Source organism: Microtus ochrogaster, chromosome 5 (assembly GCF_000317375.1).
Source record: "Microtus ochrogaster isolate Prairie Vole_2 chromosome 5, MicOch1.0, whole genome shotgun sequence".
In the NCBI taxonomy this organism is placed as follows: Eukaryota; Metazoa; Chordata; class Mammalia; order Rodentia; family Cricetidae; genus Microtus; species Microtus ochrogaster.
In genome coordinates this window covers 38,537,134-38,553,301 of record NC_022012.1, presented here as the reverse complement: position 1 = coordinate 38,553,301, position 16,168 = coordinate 38,537,134, and the positions used below count along the sequence as shown (strand labels likewise).

General features: G+C 41.5%; 1 protein-coding gene across 5 annotated transcripts in view; it reads right to left on the bottom strand.

The window, feature by feature from the left end:
* Positions 1-2,099: 2,099 nt before the first annotated feature.
* Ddx6 (DEAD-box helicase 6) overlaps positions 2,100-16,168 on the bottom strand; it is a 42,044-nt gene continuing 27,975 nt past the window's right edge. For all 5 annotated transcript variants that reach the window (XM_026779080.1, XM_005347197.3, XM_005347196.2 and 2 more), the window contains exons 10-14: positions 15,707-15,823; positions 14,141-14,204; positions 10,423-10,524; positions 7,736-7,918; positions 2,100-6,295 (exon numbers count right to left, since the gene is read on the bottom strand). In XM_026779080.1, the coding sequence (XP_026634881.1) occupies positions 7,743-7,918; positions 10,423-10,524; positions 14,141-14,204; positions 15,707-15,823 (459 nt within the window). In that variant the 3' untranslated portion in view covers positions 2,100-6,295; positions 7,736-7,742. The remainder of the gene's footprint in view (positions 6,296-7,735; positions 7,919-10,422; positions 10,525-14,140; positions 14,205-15,706; positions 15,824-16,168) is intronic.

Genomic DNA, 16,168 nt, shown 5'->3' with positions numbered 1-16,168 from the left:
ACAGAAAAGGAGGGAAAGGGTGATGTGGTCTGTCTGAGATCTCTTGAGACAAAGTAGCTGGAGGGAACCCTGCCATAAAGGAACGATTACAAGAAGGCTGCATTTTCTTCCCTTCCTCTGAATTTCTGAGGGGGTGGTGAGAGGGTTGGGAACCCCTGGCATGTTAGTCTAAACGGAAGCCAGAGATCTGATGCCAACTTGGCTCACCCAAGTCAATCTGTGGAGAAAGTAAGGAAGTAGCTAAAACAGAGACATTTGGACCCTAGACTCTAGGGAGGATGGAAGTGTGGCCATAGAATCCACACCCTCCTACAGCATGGAGCTCCGCCCCTACAGCAGTTTCAAGGGGTTGAGCACAAGTCCCCATGTCTTCATAAAGACAATAGAGTCAGAGCTGAATCTCCAACAGGATAACCAGGTGTGACTTTTTCCTGCAATAGGGCTTTCTCTACATAGCCCTGATTTGGAACTCACTCTGCTGGCCTTCAACACAAAGATCGGCCTGCCTCTGCCTCCTGAGTGTTGGGATTAGAGGCATGCATCACCACCACTTCAAACTGTAAATGTCGGTAAATCAATTTAAATCTATACTCTAACTCCTGTTACGTTAAGCCAGCACTTGTGCTAAACTCCACATGCTAAACTCTAACATGCCAAATGCACCAAGATCAAGAGTTTTTGAGGGGAGGGAGTAGAGGAAGAGATGGAGAAAAGTGATTGAGATCCTTTTGCCACAACCTTTGAGTTTGTGGCAAACTTTGTGAGTGTTATGCTGCTTTTCATGATCCATTTTTGTACAATGCTTTGGCAGATGGGAGATCCTTTTCTTGCAATATGGACACCCACTAGGCTCAGCATTTTTGTTTTTTCGAGACAGGGTTTCTCTGTAGCTTTGGTGCCTGTCCTGGAACTAGCTCCTGTAGACCAGGCTGGCCTCGAATTCCCAGAGATCCGCCTGCCTCTGCCTCCAGAGTGCTGGGATTAAAGGCGTGTGCCACCACCGCGGGGATAGCATTTTTGTTTTTTGAAAGGGTTTCTCTGTAGCTTTTGAGCCTGTCCTGGAACTTGCTCTTGTAGACCAGGCAGGCCTCGAACTCAGAGATCCGCCTGCCTCTGCTTCCCAAGTGCTGGGATTAAAGGTGTGCGCCACCACTGCTCGGTTAGTTCAGTATTCTTTGATTAGATTTGTTGGTGTGGTGGCACATGCCTTGAATCTGAGCACTACTGAGGCCAACGGGATTAAGAGTTGAAGGCGGGGTCTGGAGAGATGGCTCAGAGGAGGTTAAGAGCACTGGCTGCTCTGCCAGAGATCCTGAGTTGGATTCCCAGCAACCACATAGTGGCTTACATCCATCTTTAATGAGACCGGGTGCTTTCTTCTGGCCTACAGGCATATGCAGGCAGGCAGAGTACTGAAAAGATAATAAATCTTAAAAAAAAAAGTTGAAGGCCAGTTTGTGCTACATACTGAAGCTTTTGCAACAAGTAAAGCAAAGTTGTGCTACCTACTTTGCAGCTTATTTTCCCCATCCCACAATGGTCTAGACAGTTATCTTTCAGCGGAGTCCTGCATTTGTTTGTATGCACCTATAATGTTGTGGCAAGCCCGCCCCCCCCATACAGTTTACGGGTATTCACAGGAGTGCCTAAGACTGAAAATGCTGAGCTCAAACCAAGGACACTGGGAGAACAGTGTTTTCCCCCAGGCCCATTCTCTCCATTCTCCCTCACCCATCTCGCCACTTGAGGCTGATTCTTTCATTAGCGGATTCTGCTGCATCTGAGCAGCTCTGAGGGAGGACTGGCAGAGTGGTCTTTGAGCTTTTGGCATCTGTGTCTACTGTCCTTGTAGTTCTGTATGACTTGGGAACACATTCTGGGAGTTGATGACTTCAAGACTCCCAACTGACGGTCTTGGCTCTTCACCTGTGAAAGCTGTGTGTTTGAAGGAGGAAATCTCGGGTGGATGACAGAAGTCTCCAAGTTTATTCAACCAGGCTCACAAAAAGCCTGCTGAGAACACTGGGCTGATCTCAAGTGTTCAGTAAAATGTTCTAGGATTCCAGCACAACCTGCTTCAGGAACATACAAGACACATGTGGAGTTCCAGTGGGCTTTTATTGAGATAAATTAACAAAAAGTAACCAAGATTTTACCAACCATCTTTTCTAAACCATATATAAACTCTTTACTCAGGTCCAAAGACATGTACATACAACGTAACACATCCCAACAAAAACATACCCCCCACTGGAACATTTGCCAATTAAACAGAAAGCCAATTCTCCCTTTCCCCAAAATATTTTCAAAGTTTTAAGTTCCCACTGTTCAAAGTGGACCTGGTCCCTTGTGGCTAGGGACATTAGAATTTTCTCATATTTATTGAACAAAAATTGTAAGTTCTTGTCTAATTTGTTTTGTTTCAAATAAGGGAAATGACTTTGTTTTCTCCAGGCACCCTTCCCAAGAACCACTGGTTAAAATTCAGCAGCCTGTATCTTTAACTAACCCAGGCCCACCCCTCCCTTGCCCTGCCCAGCTTGTCTACTGGAGATTTAAATACACTTCTGTTGGAGTCTGTCAGCTGTGGAGGGGCAGAGTCCAGGCCAGGCTAGCTCCCTCTGACCTCATACTGGTTACAACCCTTGGACACTTAACTCTTTATTCCAAAGATGAGTTTTTACAACACAGAAGAAAATAGATTTGCTTTGGGAGTTTTAAAAAACTATCTTTATGAATATAAAGTCGAACTACAAACTCCCCAAAGTCCGCATAAATTCACCCAAAAGCTGGCTTACTTCACCTCCCATGAGGTCAATAATTTTGCCTGACAAAGACATTTGGCAAGAAAATCATTCCACAGTAACAATTTTAAAGATACACAGAAAAGTTGAAAAAAAAAGTATCCAATTAAAATAACATGGCTTAATTCCCAAGAACTTATTTCATCTTTCTGTTACTCATCTGAAGGTCAGGAGTGTGGCTAAAGGCAGTTTCCCATGAGGTTATGAGCTTCCAAAGTGTTTCTAAATCCTTAGTGCAGACAACCCTCCCCCCTTTGGGACACAGTACCCTCCCCTCCCACCCCTATTAAAAAAAAAAGAGGAAAAAAAAAAAAACAAATCAAACGATCAGAAGGAGATGTTCTGTTTCCAACACTTCTACTGAACTCTGTGCTGTGCTCTGTTCTCACTGAGCACGATGGTGTCCAGCACAAAGCCAGCGGCCACGGAAAGATGCCCTCATCTCATTCTGAACATGAACTATGACAACCACCCACCCTACCCCAACATTTTGGGTCAACCCTGTATTATAATGGTGGTACCATTTGGAAATAATTTAGAATTAGTTAGGCTATCCTTTCCAGAAAAATTATTTTATGGTAAATATATTCCACTCACACTGGAAAGTTTCATTCACCTTCAACATAAAGGGGGAGAAAAACAAAACAGGCCCTGAGGCAGCAAGGTGTGTAACAGTCTTGTAACTCATTACACAACTATATAACCAGAAGCTAAAACCACTGAGGTGGATATAGTCTGAATATTCAAAATAGGACATAGTTCTCTCATCCAAATGAACCACTAGAAAAACAAAACTATTTAAAAAACACTGGAAAGAACCTGAAAGACAATTTCCAATAGGAGTGGTGTTCCTTATTAGGGGATTAAAAAACAAAACAAAAAACAGAGACCAGGCTTTTTGACCCAGTCAGCAGGGCATCTTCCTATTTCCAGCTCATGTGAGCGAAGCACCACACCCACCGCAGCCTCTCTAGTGTCCTGCGGCGGTGCCAGCTAATCCAAGTGCCACAACTCATCAGAGGCTATAATCAGTAATGCTCTCCATGTGGAGTCTGTGCTTTAAGAGGGACCCGTAGGCATGTGGCACCTGGCAGAGCAGCCCAAGGTTGGCAAGAGACTGCACTCTTTCTGTTGACGCACCCACGTGCCCTTTGGCGAGGTACCAAACTGCATTTATATTCCTTTCCTCCGATGTTCTATATGGAAGATCCCTCATCTCGCCAAAGGCAGGAAGAAAGAGAGCTGCATCAGTACAAGGGCAAGATTTGTTGGTCAAAAGGAGATATTTTAAGACCCCTCCCCCACCCTCCCTAAAAAAGTGACTTCCTTAATTTGGTTTGTGTTTAGTAACCAACACTGACTGGACTTGCCTTCTGGGGTTTGTACTGTGCAGCTCTTGCTACAGTTGTTACGGAGTCGGGGTTATGTCTGATCAGGAGGCATCTGCAGGATTTTGATCCCCAAGGAATCTGGGGTGAGTCACATAGTTTTGCTTTAGAGCTAGGCAAAGTCAAAAAGCAACTTTGAATAACTGATTCTTTTATTCAGGTGAGTTAAGCATGAAAGCATACACATAACATACCTTGTCATAGTTTTAAGGTTTTGAAAAATGATGGAATACGGAAATCAATTTTTTTAAATTTTGTTTTTTGTTTTTTTTGTTCCCTAGATGCCTCCTGACTGACCTAGTATACTGGGTTAAAAGGGAATTAAAAACATTTGTTTAAAAAAAAAAAAAGTTCACTGGTTTGATTCATCTCACTCCTTCTGCCTGGAGATCAGGCCAAACATCAAGCATGTTGGGAGGGGCACAATTTAAAGCAACACTACCCACCAAAAGCATCTGCCAGCGATTTACAATGCAAAATGACAGACAGCATTCTCATCAGGGCACAGAGAACAATGGCAAGCGGCTTTCTGCAGCATGGAAGTTACAGCTTTGGGGGGTTGCCCATTCCTGCAGAGTGCATGTATCAAGGTGGGCCGAGGGCAACTCACTCCCACACCACAGGTGACTGAAGCAGCTAAGCTCCGCAACTGCCAAGCCCACGGAGCCGGTACTGGCTGGTCCTCTGAAATGCAATGTACGCTTTACACACTCTGATCTCAGCCTGCACTTAACACCCTTCTCACACTCCAAGGAAGATCAATCTTTGTTCCCCTGAGCAGAACTTGGGAAGTTCCTCAAACTTTTATAGGGCAGGAGAACCAAATCACAGAGCTTCTCAAAGGCCTCAGGAATTGGATTTCTGATACTTCCTTGCTCTCTGCTAAAACCACCGTAAATGCTTCACAAGAGCAGTGCAGCAGACAGTGTATCCTGGGCTTCTGGGCCCCTTCCAACCAGGGCCCTGCAGAGGTCTGCTTCCTACAGTTAGAGGCCAAAGCACTTTTGAAGAATTTAGTGTTGCAGAAAACTGAGCCCCTCTCATCTTTAGCTGCTCCCATAATCACTCTAATCCCCTTAATCCCAGCAACCTTCATCCAAAAGAAAAAAAATAATATATATATGTATATATATATATATATCTATATATATGAACCCAGAAAAAAAAACTTATTTACAAAGTTTATACAAGTATACACATCCAATTTTCTACGGGACGCGCTTTGTCACAGAGGAAAGAGGCCAAGGCTCCAGCATGTCTCCACGTCAAGTGCCATACTGCTCATGGAGGCGTGAGCCAGATTAGTGTTCCGCTGCAGAGCACAGAGGCTTGTCATATGGCTCCTGCAGTGAGAGGCTGCCCTTTCCTTTGGGAGCGACGATGGTGCGTCTGCTCAGCCCAGAAGAAAATTGTACTTGGTATTGTTTTTTTAAATACATGTATTTACAGTGTGGATGGACTGCAGTTGTGAATCAACTCCTCCATACAAAGAAAAGGAAAATGGCGCTAACATCACTAGTCCACCTTCCGGCCCTGGGCGTGAGTACTGGTAGAACAGGAAGAGACTTCAACTTGAAACAAAAATGAAGAGGCAAAGAAGATTGAAAAAAGAAAAAAGAACATGACTTTGTTGATTCCTTGGGCTTTGTATAAGGATGATATTCTTAATGGTTTCGTAGCATAAGGCACTTCGCACAAATAAGTAATAAGCTCTTCAGGCTTAAGAAACGATGACTAACCAGGGAGAAGTTGATATGCAGTAGAGTCGGCTATTGGAGAATTGTAGACAGGTGCGCTCACCAAGGTTCTTCTCTTCTTAGGGTTTCTCCCCTTTTCTCGTCCCCTTTTCCCAGAAAACATTTTTAAAAACCAGCAGTTAGTGCAACGAATGTTCAGTCAGCACACAGTGCAAACAAGTGGAACAAAAACGTCTATTTCTTCTTTTCAGTTTCTCTTCACCAGTTAAAAAAAAAAAGAAAAATGTCTGAGCTCTTATATAACTCTTCATAGTTCCAAATAAAGATGAAAAAACCCACAAAGAGAAGAGCATCCCCCCAAATGATGTGTCACAGATCCAAGGAGCCTTTTGCAGTTTGTCAAAGCCTATGGAAAAAAAGTTTAGAAATGTAAAGTTAACATCCATGAGAGCAACAGGAACAGTCCTCATCCTGAACCTCTTCAGTATTCTCTTCTGAAACTACTAGGAGCTACTGGTTCCAGGAAAGGATTGATTAAAGCTGGATCCGGTGGCTCAGGCATGTTAATCTAAACATGCAGAAGACTGAGAACAGAGGATCTGAGTCAGGAGGACAGGTATGAGTTGGTTTTAGGCAAGCTAGGGGTATACACTCTGTCTCAGGGGGAAAAAAAGTACATTATCACCAACCAACATATTCCACAACATTCCCCCACATATCCCAGGAGGAGAGCTTCAAGTTCTGATAGAAGAATGACAGCCCTCATTCACAATAATTAAGAGGCCAAGTGTGGTGGTTTAATCCCAGCACTTGGGAAATGGAAGCATGAAGATTAGGTTCTCAAGGCCATCCTACAGTAGATGAAGAGTTTGAAGGCTCTTCTGACTCCCTGAACCTCTCTCAAAAAACAAATAAAAAATAAAGTAGAAAAAGTAATGTAATGGAAAAAGCTTTTGCTTTTTTTTTGGTTTTTTCGAGACAGGGCTTCTCTGTGGTTTTGGAGCCTGTCCTGGAACTAGCTCTTGTAGACCAGGCTGGTCTGGAAAAAGCTTTTCATTTTGTTTTGGAGACAGGGCTACGCGGCCCAGAATGACTTCAAACTCACAATTCCCAGGTCTCCACAGTGCTAAGACTACAGGCACTCACAACTGCACACAACTTGCAAATTCTCTGAAGCTACAGTAACAGTTATTCAAGAGCCTGGGCTGCCAGGAAATGAACAAGCAGCCCCTATAACAAGTTACGAAGCTTACTGCAGGACTGCAGATTTTGTGGTAGTACAGTGCTTTGCCCTGGGTTAAATCTCTAGCATTAAAGAGAGAAAAAAAAAAAAAAAGGTGTGCACTGTAAATTAAAAATAAAGCACTTCTCAAGCCCAATCAATGTGTCTCTATGAAAACTCTGAAATAGCCTCGACTTGCTTATTGTCAAACCCCACTTCACACCTAACTGGAGCCACAAGTGCAATGTGAGAAACCAGAGGGTAATTAAAGACATGTTTATAATGTGTTATATACTCGATGACAAGGTATTATAGATAATTTAACCCAATTTATTAATGTACCCCCAAAAAAGGCCAGGTAAAAAAGGGGAACAGGAAACAGTTTTAAACCAAGACTGCCAATGCCCTTTGTCTTTCATTATCCCAAGAAGCCAAATCTGTCCGGTGTCACTCCCAGCACATGCTCAGGAAGCTGTCTCCAGAGCAGCACTGGCTTACTCTACTGACACGGCTGCCCACCAAGAGTCTTGGTTCTCATTCCTATCTACGACACTGGGCACAGCTACGGAGGTCAAAGGAGGAAGACCTACGCCTGAAGGTCTGATCACTGTTACAGGTACATACCTGCTTGTTAAGGCTTCTCATCTTCTACAGGCTCGCTGTGGTATTCTGCCACATACAGGCTCTTGTCAATGTTGCTTGGGATAGGTTTAATTTCTGTGCCCAGTTGCTCCTCAATACTTTTCAGGTTGAAGCGATCATCATATGTGATCAAGTTGATGGCTAAGCCAAGATGACCAAAGCGACCTAAAAAACAAAACAGAAAGGGTTTAATGAATATAAAATGTTAAGAAATTTAAAAAGTGGCAAATAAAATGAATTAAAGCAACATGTATGCGCAGGTCTGTAATTTGCCAAAAGACACAGCATTACTATTTTCAATTGGTGATATTCTGAATAGCATACAATAGAAAACAAGACAGAAAAAAAAAAAAAAAACCAGAAACAAAAGAACAAACAAAGGTCTTTCCTTCGGCATATCAACTGTACTCAATAGAGGAAACTTTTCTGGGGCAGCATACCCAGAACAACTCAGTGCATCAAACCTCTTAAAAGTCTGCCTGAATGGACAAGGTATTATTACATTATTATAGCAAATAAATATTGATGTGTAAGATGTGCACCACTGCCGGGCAGTGGTGGCGCACGCCTTTGATCCCAGCACTCGGAGGCAGAGGCAGGCGGATCTCTGTGAGTTCGAGGCCAGCCTGGTCTACAAGAGCTAGTTCCAGGACAGGTTCCAAAACCACAGAGAAACCCTGTCTTGAAAAAAAAAAAAAAAACACCCAAAAACAAACAAACAAAAAAATTAAAAAAAACAAAAAAAACAAAAAAACGGTTTTGCACCACTTACACGCAAATACCACATACTTTTACAAGATTAAAAATGTCCAGACTTAGCTGGGCGGTGGTGGCGCAAGCCTTTAATCCCAGCACTCGGGAGGCAGAAGCAGGCGGATCTTTGTGAGTTCAAGACCAGCCTGGTCTACAAGAGCTAGTTCCAGGACAGGCTCCAAAACCACAGAGAAACCCTGTCTCGAAAAACAAAACAAAAAAAAGTCCAGACTTTGATGCTAGCAAGAGTCCTGGAACCCATTTCACACAAACACTAAGGGATAGTTCTATACTTAATTTATTTTCTTCAAATGACAAAATGGAGGCTCGTTTGCATGGCTGCCAAAATATACAAATGAATAGTACACTCACACACTATATCCTAAAAATTAAAAAAAAAAAAAAAAAATTGGGCTGGAGAGACGGCTCAGTGGTTAAGAGCACTGGCTACTCTTCCAGAGGTCCTGAGTTCAATTCCCAGTAATCACATGGTGGCTCACAACCATCTGTAATTTGCTTCTGGCCTGCAGTACAGCATACATGCAGGCAGAATACTATGCACATAATAAATAAATAAACATTAAAATAAAATCAAGTTTTCTTGTACTTCGCTTCAAATTATGTACTAATTATTTAACTCCTCCTCCTCCTTCTTCCTCCTCCCTCCCCCCCCCCTTTTTTTAAGAGTTTCTCTGTATAGCTCTGGCTGTCCTGAAACCTGCTCTGTAGACCAGGCTGGCCTTGAACTCAAGAGATTCACCCGCTTCTGCCTCCCAAGTGCTGGGATTAAAGGCCTGTGATACCATGTCCCAGTGTTTTTTTTTTATTTTTTTTTTTTTGGGGGGGGGGGTGTCTGAGATACTATGCAACCTAACTTTTTGTCAAGAAGCTGCAGGTGTAGAAGTTTTTATCGACCTCATGTGGATGCTGAGAATAAAACTAAGACTTTCCAGGCTCTTTAGCAGCCATTCTTATCTCCCAGTCCACCTCCAACGTCATCATGATCCTCCTGCCTCAGTTTCCCAGGCCCAAGGACTACAGGGTATATGTCACCATGTCAGTTTACTTTTCCTTGTTTTTGGGTGGAGTTGATTGGCTCAAGTTTCTGGTCCTGGCTGCTCTCAGAATCTGTATGGTAAATCCAGCTGGCTTCTAACACACAGAAGTCACCTGCCTCTCCTTCCCAAGTGTACCATATAAAAACATTTTTTTTTTTAAAATTTCATTAGCCACAACCATCTGTGATGAGATCTGGTAGCCTCTTCTGGCCTGCAGGCATACATGCAGACAGAATACTGTATACATAATAAATACATTAAAAAAATTTCATTATTGTGTATGTGCACATGCACGAGTGCACAAGTGTGTTTGTGTTGGCAGTTGGTTCTTTTCCTACTGTAAGCTACAGCATTAAATTCAGGTTATTGGGCTTGTGTAGCAAATACCTTTACTCACTGAGCCACCTTGCCGGCCTCACCAGTAAACACCTGTAATCATCAGACGTGGGAGGTTGCGGCAGTGCACCTTAATTAAGTTCCAGGATGTCTCTAGATACAAATGGCTTATCAATGAAAAGTATCAAACAGTGAAACTAGTGTGACTTCCGCCTGTTACAGCCATTATACTATACTTCATGAAAAATAACAAAACAGGGGGCTGGAGAGATGGCTGAGTGGTTAAGAGCATTGCCTGCTCTTCCAAAGGTCCTGAGTTCAATTCCCAGCAACCACATGGTGGCTCACAACCATCTGTAATAAGGTCTGGTGCCCTCTTCTGGCCTTCGGCATACACACAGATAGACTATTGTACACATAATAAATAATAAATAAATAAAAAAGAAAAATAAAACAAAACCAAAAACAAGTGATTATATTTCTTGTCCTAGATGTCTGCTAGGCAATTCCCTTTCTACTCACCTGATCTTCCAATACGATGAAGATAGGTCTCTGCCAGCTTTGGGAAGTCAAAGTTTATTACCACATTCACAGCTTGTATATCAATACCTCGGGTAAACAGATCTAAAAAAAAAAAAATTGGTTTTGAAATGAAACATGGTTCTTGGAACCACAATGCACTGATTTCTAATGCAGCCCATGTTTAATACTTCATTCAGTTACTACTGGCACTCTTCCATGATTACACACATTATCATAAACAGCTTTCTGTTCCTGTAAAAAAAAAAAAAAAAGTCCTAAAACTAGTCTAGGGAATAGAATAGCAACACAGGAAGATGATTGCATAAATGAGTCTTATGACTAACTAATGATTTTCTTATTCTACTGTCTAGTACCCAATCCAAGACTTACAAATCCAGAAAAGTTCAGAAAGGGAATTCACTGATTTTGCTTCTAGGAGTCACTCACCATTTATCTAAATGAGCAGTGTCCCCTCGTACCCTCACAACAGGATCATAACTAGGTTCCCCGATCTCTCAGCAGCCCCTTCCAAAACCAAAATGATGTCGATTTTCTTCTTTTTTAAAAAAGGTTTCTTAAAAAGGCTCCCAAGGCTAGTCTTGAACTCACGATTCCCTCAAAGACTCCCAAGTATTAGGAATACAAGTACTCTCTACCATACCTTGTTAGACGTTTATGAACCATTTTTTCCAAGTCTTGAAACATGAAATTCCCTTTTCTCCACATCTTAAACTTACCCAGTCTATAAAGTCACTTAACACACCAGCTCACTTGAAACCACACGACTTTCACACTCTAACAAACACCAGGAACATAACAATCAACACCTCCCATTACTTCCTTGTCAATTAAGCTCAACAATTTTTAAGACAGGTCTCACTCACTCTGTAGCTTCCTAGCACACCAAGTGGGCCTTGGATTTCAAACAACCTTCCTGCCTTTATCCCAGTGCTTGACTAAACCATAACACTTGGCACCAACTAGTTCTTAATTTTCTTTTTACTGCCCATTCATTTGTATACATTTCTTTTTTGTGTAGCTCTGAAGTCTGTCCTGAAACTTGTTCTGTACTACAGGCTGGCCTTGAACTCACCTGCCTCTGATCAAAGGCATGCACACCATCTCACAGCCTCATCTGTATACTATTTTGAGGCTTCTATTTGAGCTGTTATGGAAAAGACTCATACTTCTAAAGAAGATTATATGGCATGCAGGCTTTCCTTTAATTCCATGTTTTTTTTGATTAAATCACTATTCCTTGAAGGAGAAGTGGCATTTTATTTTTACTTTGCTTTTTTTTTGAGCACAGGCTGGCTTAAACTGCCTCTGTCACCCAAATGAGTAGAATTTTATATATGGGTATTTTTATATTCCACACACTATATTTTTGTACTGCTGAAAACCCTAACCCTAGGACTGATGCCAGCATCTAGTAAAATTTGGCATACTGCTGCATACCCATAATCCCTGTACTCAGGAGAGGAAGCAGGGCATCCTGGGTTTAATGCTGAACTTCAGACTATCCTGGGCTTCAAGAGACCCCGACTCAATAAATAAATAAATAAAGCCAACCAACCAGTATAATTTATGTATTGTGTAAGTACTGTAACTACTATCAATGTCCTCCTTTTTCTTTTAGTGATAGGGATTGAACTCACAGCTCCTAAACTCCAACATTTTACTTAAAGGTGGGAAAATACGGGGGAGGTGCCTGACAGAAATGCAGCTTCTATTTTCTTATGAATACTGAACATTCACCACTAAGCACTTTATGGGTTTTCAAAAAGCAGGGAAGAATATAATGGAAATACCTAACATACAGCCAAATATTTCACCACAATCAATTTTAAAAAGTTAACCACTGAATAACACGGCTGCCCTCGTAGGACCCACAAAGAGCACATCAGCTGACACGACTGCACGGATGAAGGGAAATGTCTCACGGCCCCACCTCTACATGAAGAACTCCAGCAGTCAGCAGCTGCAGAGAGACCTACTGTTCTTCAGAGCTGAGGCCCCAGTCCTCAGTGGTTGGTCCTAAACACGCACATGCACAGAGGCAGCACTAAGAAAGTGTGTGTGTGTGTGTGTGTGTGTGTCCATCCACACGTGTGCACATTCACATACAAAAAATAGCAATAACTATAGAGGAAGAGGTCATGAACTACAGGGGGAGCATAGGCGTTAGAAAGGGGTAGAGGGAGGGAAAAATGATAAAAATACAATGTATTTATGATTGAAATTCTCAAATTCAGAACTGGAGACAGAAGGTCTCTTAATATACCTAATGGTTGCAACACACACTGCTTCTGCACCAGCCACTATCTAGTGAAGAATACACATTCACTGAACATTAACAGGGGTGTAGAAAGGAGCAACTATGGTTATTCACAATTTAGTGCGTATGGCACCTTCAGTTTATAGAAGAAAAACAGCAGAGGAAAAATGTGATTTGCCTCAGGTTACAATGTGTTTCTGTGTGTGTGTGGAGAAGCTTGCTTCCTAATCTCATAACTTCAGGAGTCTTGCTGGGGATGGTGGTACACACCTATAATATAGGCCCAGCACTCAGGAGGCCAAGGCAGAAAGAATGCAGCTAAGAGAACATCCTGGGCAACATGAAATTATTTTTAAAAATCTAACAATTAAAAAGTTCTAGTAGTCTAGTGTATGCTCCATTAACTAGAATGTAAGTAGTTAAGAAAATTAGGAGCACACAGGTTATTTTATAGTCACTCGATTACTGACAATCACCAAATTTAATCTCTGGTAGATGTATTGAGCATTTTATTTATATAGCATTGCCACAAAAATCCTGATTAGAATATTCCAATAAAGGCTAAGATGGCTCAGTGGCTACAAGCACTTGTTTTTTCCAGAAGATGTGAGCTCAGTTCCCAGCACCCACACCAGCAGGCTCATATGGTTTCAGGGGTTTCAATGCCCTCTTCTGGCCTCTTCAGGCACCTGTGCACACATGTCAGACACACACATTAAAACCTAAAAACATACATCTGTTTGTGCCAAGTACGGTGGTACACACCTTTAATTCCAGAACACAGAGGCAAAGGACCAGTCTAGTCTACATATTCAGCTTTCAGGCCAGTAAGAGCTATATAGTTATACCCTGTCTCAAAAAACCAAAACTAAGCAAACACTCAACCAACCAATGCCTCTAAAATAAAATTTGATCTGAGTGATAATAAAGATGAGAACATTTATCAGTGCATACAGCACATCTCAAATCCCAAATCCTTCTACTTCCTCAATGCTTACTGTTCATCTCACACTAATAGTAAAATGAAATTCCAAGCATATAGCTGGGAAGGCACTGAATCTATTAGTATTTTGTGAACTATGTTTGTGCCTCCACAACCCTACCACATTTATTTTTCTGTAGAAAAGAGATAACTAAAAAATAACCAGAAAATTTTGGCTTAGGGTATAAACTAGTTTGATTCTGGGGAAAAAACAAAAAGACACAACTTCTAAAATGCAATTTTTTAGTTCAGTTTATTTTGTGCTTGTTCATTAGAACTATTCAGAAAACACAGATCTGAAGCCTAAAGACACATGTGCAGCATAAGCATCAGATGAGCCCAATGCCACTCTGAACTTCAGAAGCTCTCAAGGTATAGCAGGTGTGATGAGCGATGTGACAGAAAGTAATCCAGACAACAAAGGAAACACAGGGCTCAAGAAATACAAAAACACTTACCAGTGCAAACAAGATTGCGGCATAAGCCATTTCGGAAATCATGAAAGACACGATTTCGATGTTCCTGGGGGAGGAGGGGAAGGTGATAAATTATTTGAGTAAAATTTATATACAACTCAAAATTTCCACCATGTCTTCTCCTACCCAATCAGTTCTTCATAACCCAAATTTATTTACAGAAAATATCTATGCTTCTACAATAAAAGAAAAAATTCAGCAGACCACACATATACTACTAGTTTAGCTCCATCCTTGTTTTCAACTCCTGGTTTCAGTTATCCATGGTCAACTGTGGCCTAAAAACTTTGGAAATATTCCATAAATTTTAAATGACAGACTTCTAAGGAGTGAAGCAATTTGCACCCCCTCTTCTAAGATGCGGCTCATCACTGTGTCCAGTCATCTACAGCGCAGACACTGCCCTTGTCACTCAACTGTCACAGTACCAGTGTTCAGCCATCTCTGTAGCAGTCAAAGCTGCACCACTCACTATGTCTGTATCATAACACTTCATCTCATCAGGCAAGCACTTTATCGTGTGCCAGCACAGGCGGAACAGGCATAGTAAATAGGCTGAGATGACATTCATACAACACTTATGACAAAAAGCTCTTATATTTATTCTACTTTATTACTCTAGCAAACCTTTTATTATATCTAATGTTTAAACTATCAGATAGAATACACATACATATATAATCTGGTATTATTATGATTTCAAGATGGGAGATCTTGGCACTTCCCTTTAAGGAGAAGTTACTATGTATTAAAACCCAGAGTAGTGCTTTCTGTAAAAAAAAAAAAAAGGGGGGGGGGCCTGGAGAGATGGCTCAGTGGTTAAGAGCATTGCCTGCTCTTCCAAAGGTCCTGAGTTCAATTCCTGGCAACCACATGGTGGCTCACAACCATCTGTAATGGTGCCTTCTTCTGGCACATACAGACAGAATATTGTATACATAATAAATAAATAGATACACAAATGCCTGTATTGTTACCCTCCAATAAAGGAGTCACTAGCCACGAGGAGCTAATAGATCCTTTGACATGTACTAATTTGACCGAGGAAAAAAAAACTTTAAATTGTAATTGTGTTTAACTAATTTAAATGGTTAAATGGAGTTAGCTATTAAGGTAATTGCATTAAACAGAACAAATTCAGAAATTTCTAGGGAAAGAATTTTACTTTGTTCCTCTTGTGCCTTCCCTTTCTCCAGAGTTTCACCCAGGTCAGGTTAATCTCAAAGTTACTATGTAGCAGAGAATGACCTTGGATTCTTCATTCTCCTCTCTATCTTAAGCGCTAGGATTTCAAGCAGAGAGAGAGCTGACATTTCTATACCGTTCTTTAAGTTTGATGGTTTAAATGAAGGGTTGTGTGCCTACTAAAGAATAGTTCATTTGTTCGTTCTTTTCTTGATACCGGCAATTGGAAATCAAGACCTTGCTCTACCATATACCCTAACCCCAAAATATTCTCACACATAGGCACATAGGTATTCATGGAATCTTAAAATAAAAACACAATTTTTTTTGTTAAATCCATGCAAATTCTAGAATTACACTCACCTGCCTCATTTTAGCATGGATATAGAAGCAAGAGTAGCCCAGCTGAGAAATCTTCTTAGCCAGTAATTCAACTCTCTGAGAAGAGTTGCAGAAAATGATCGACTGGTTTATCTGAAGCTAAGCACAAAAGTGTAAGAAAGACAAAAACATGTTTTACCAATCTTGAAAACACTATTTAGCCAAAATTTAAAGTCTAAAATTGAGTTTCCAGAGAGATGGGAAGCTGTAAAATTTTACTAAGCAGTTGCTGACGAGAACCAGTTTTACCGAAGAAGTGTTTCTTAAGGGCCACCTAACTGCCTGAGACAAAAATACAGACTCAGCGTTCACAGCAATCACGTCCTGCCCTACAAAGCTACTGCTAACACTGAAGCAGCACATAAGAACCAATGTTTCAGCCGGGCGGTGGTGGCGCACGCCTTTAATCCCAGCACTTGGGAGGCAGAGGCAGGCGGATCTCTG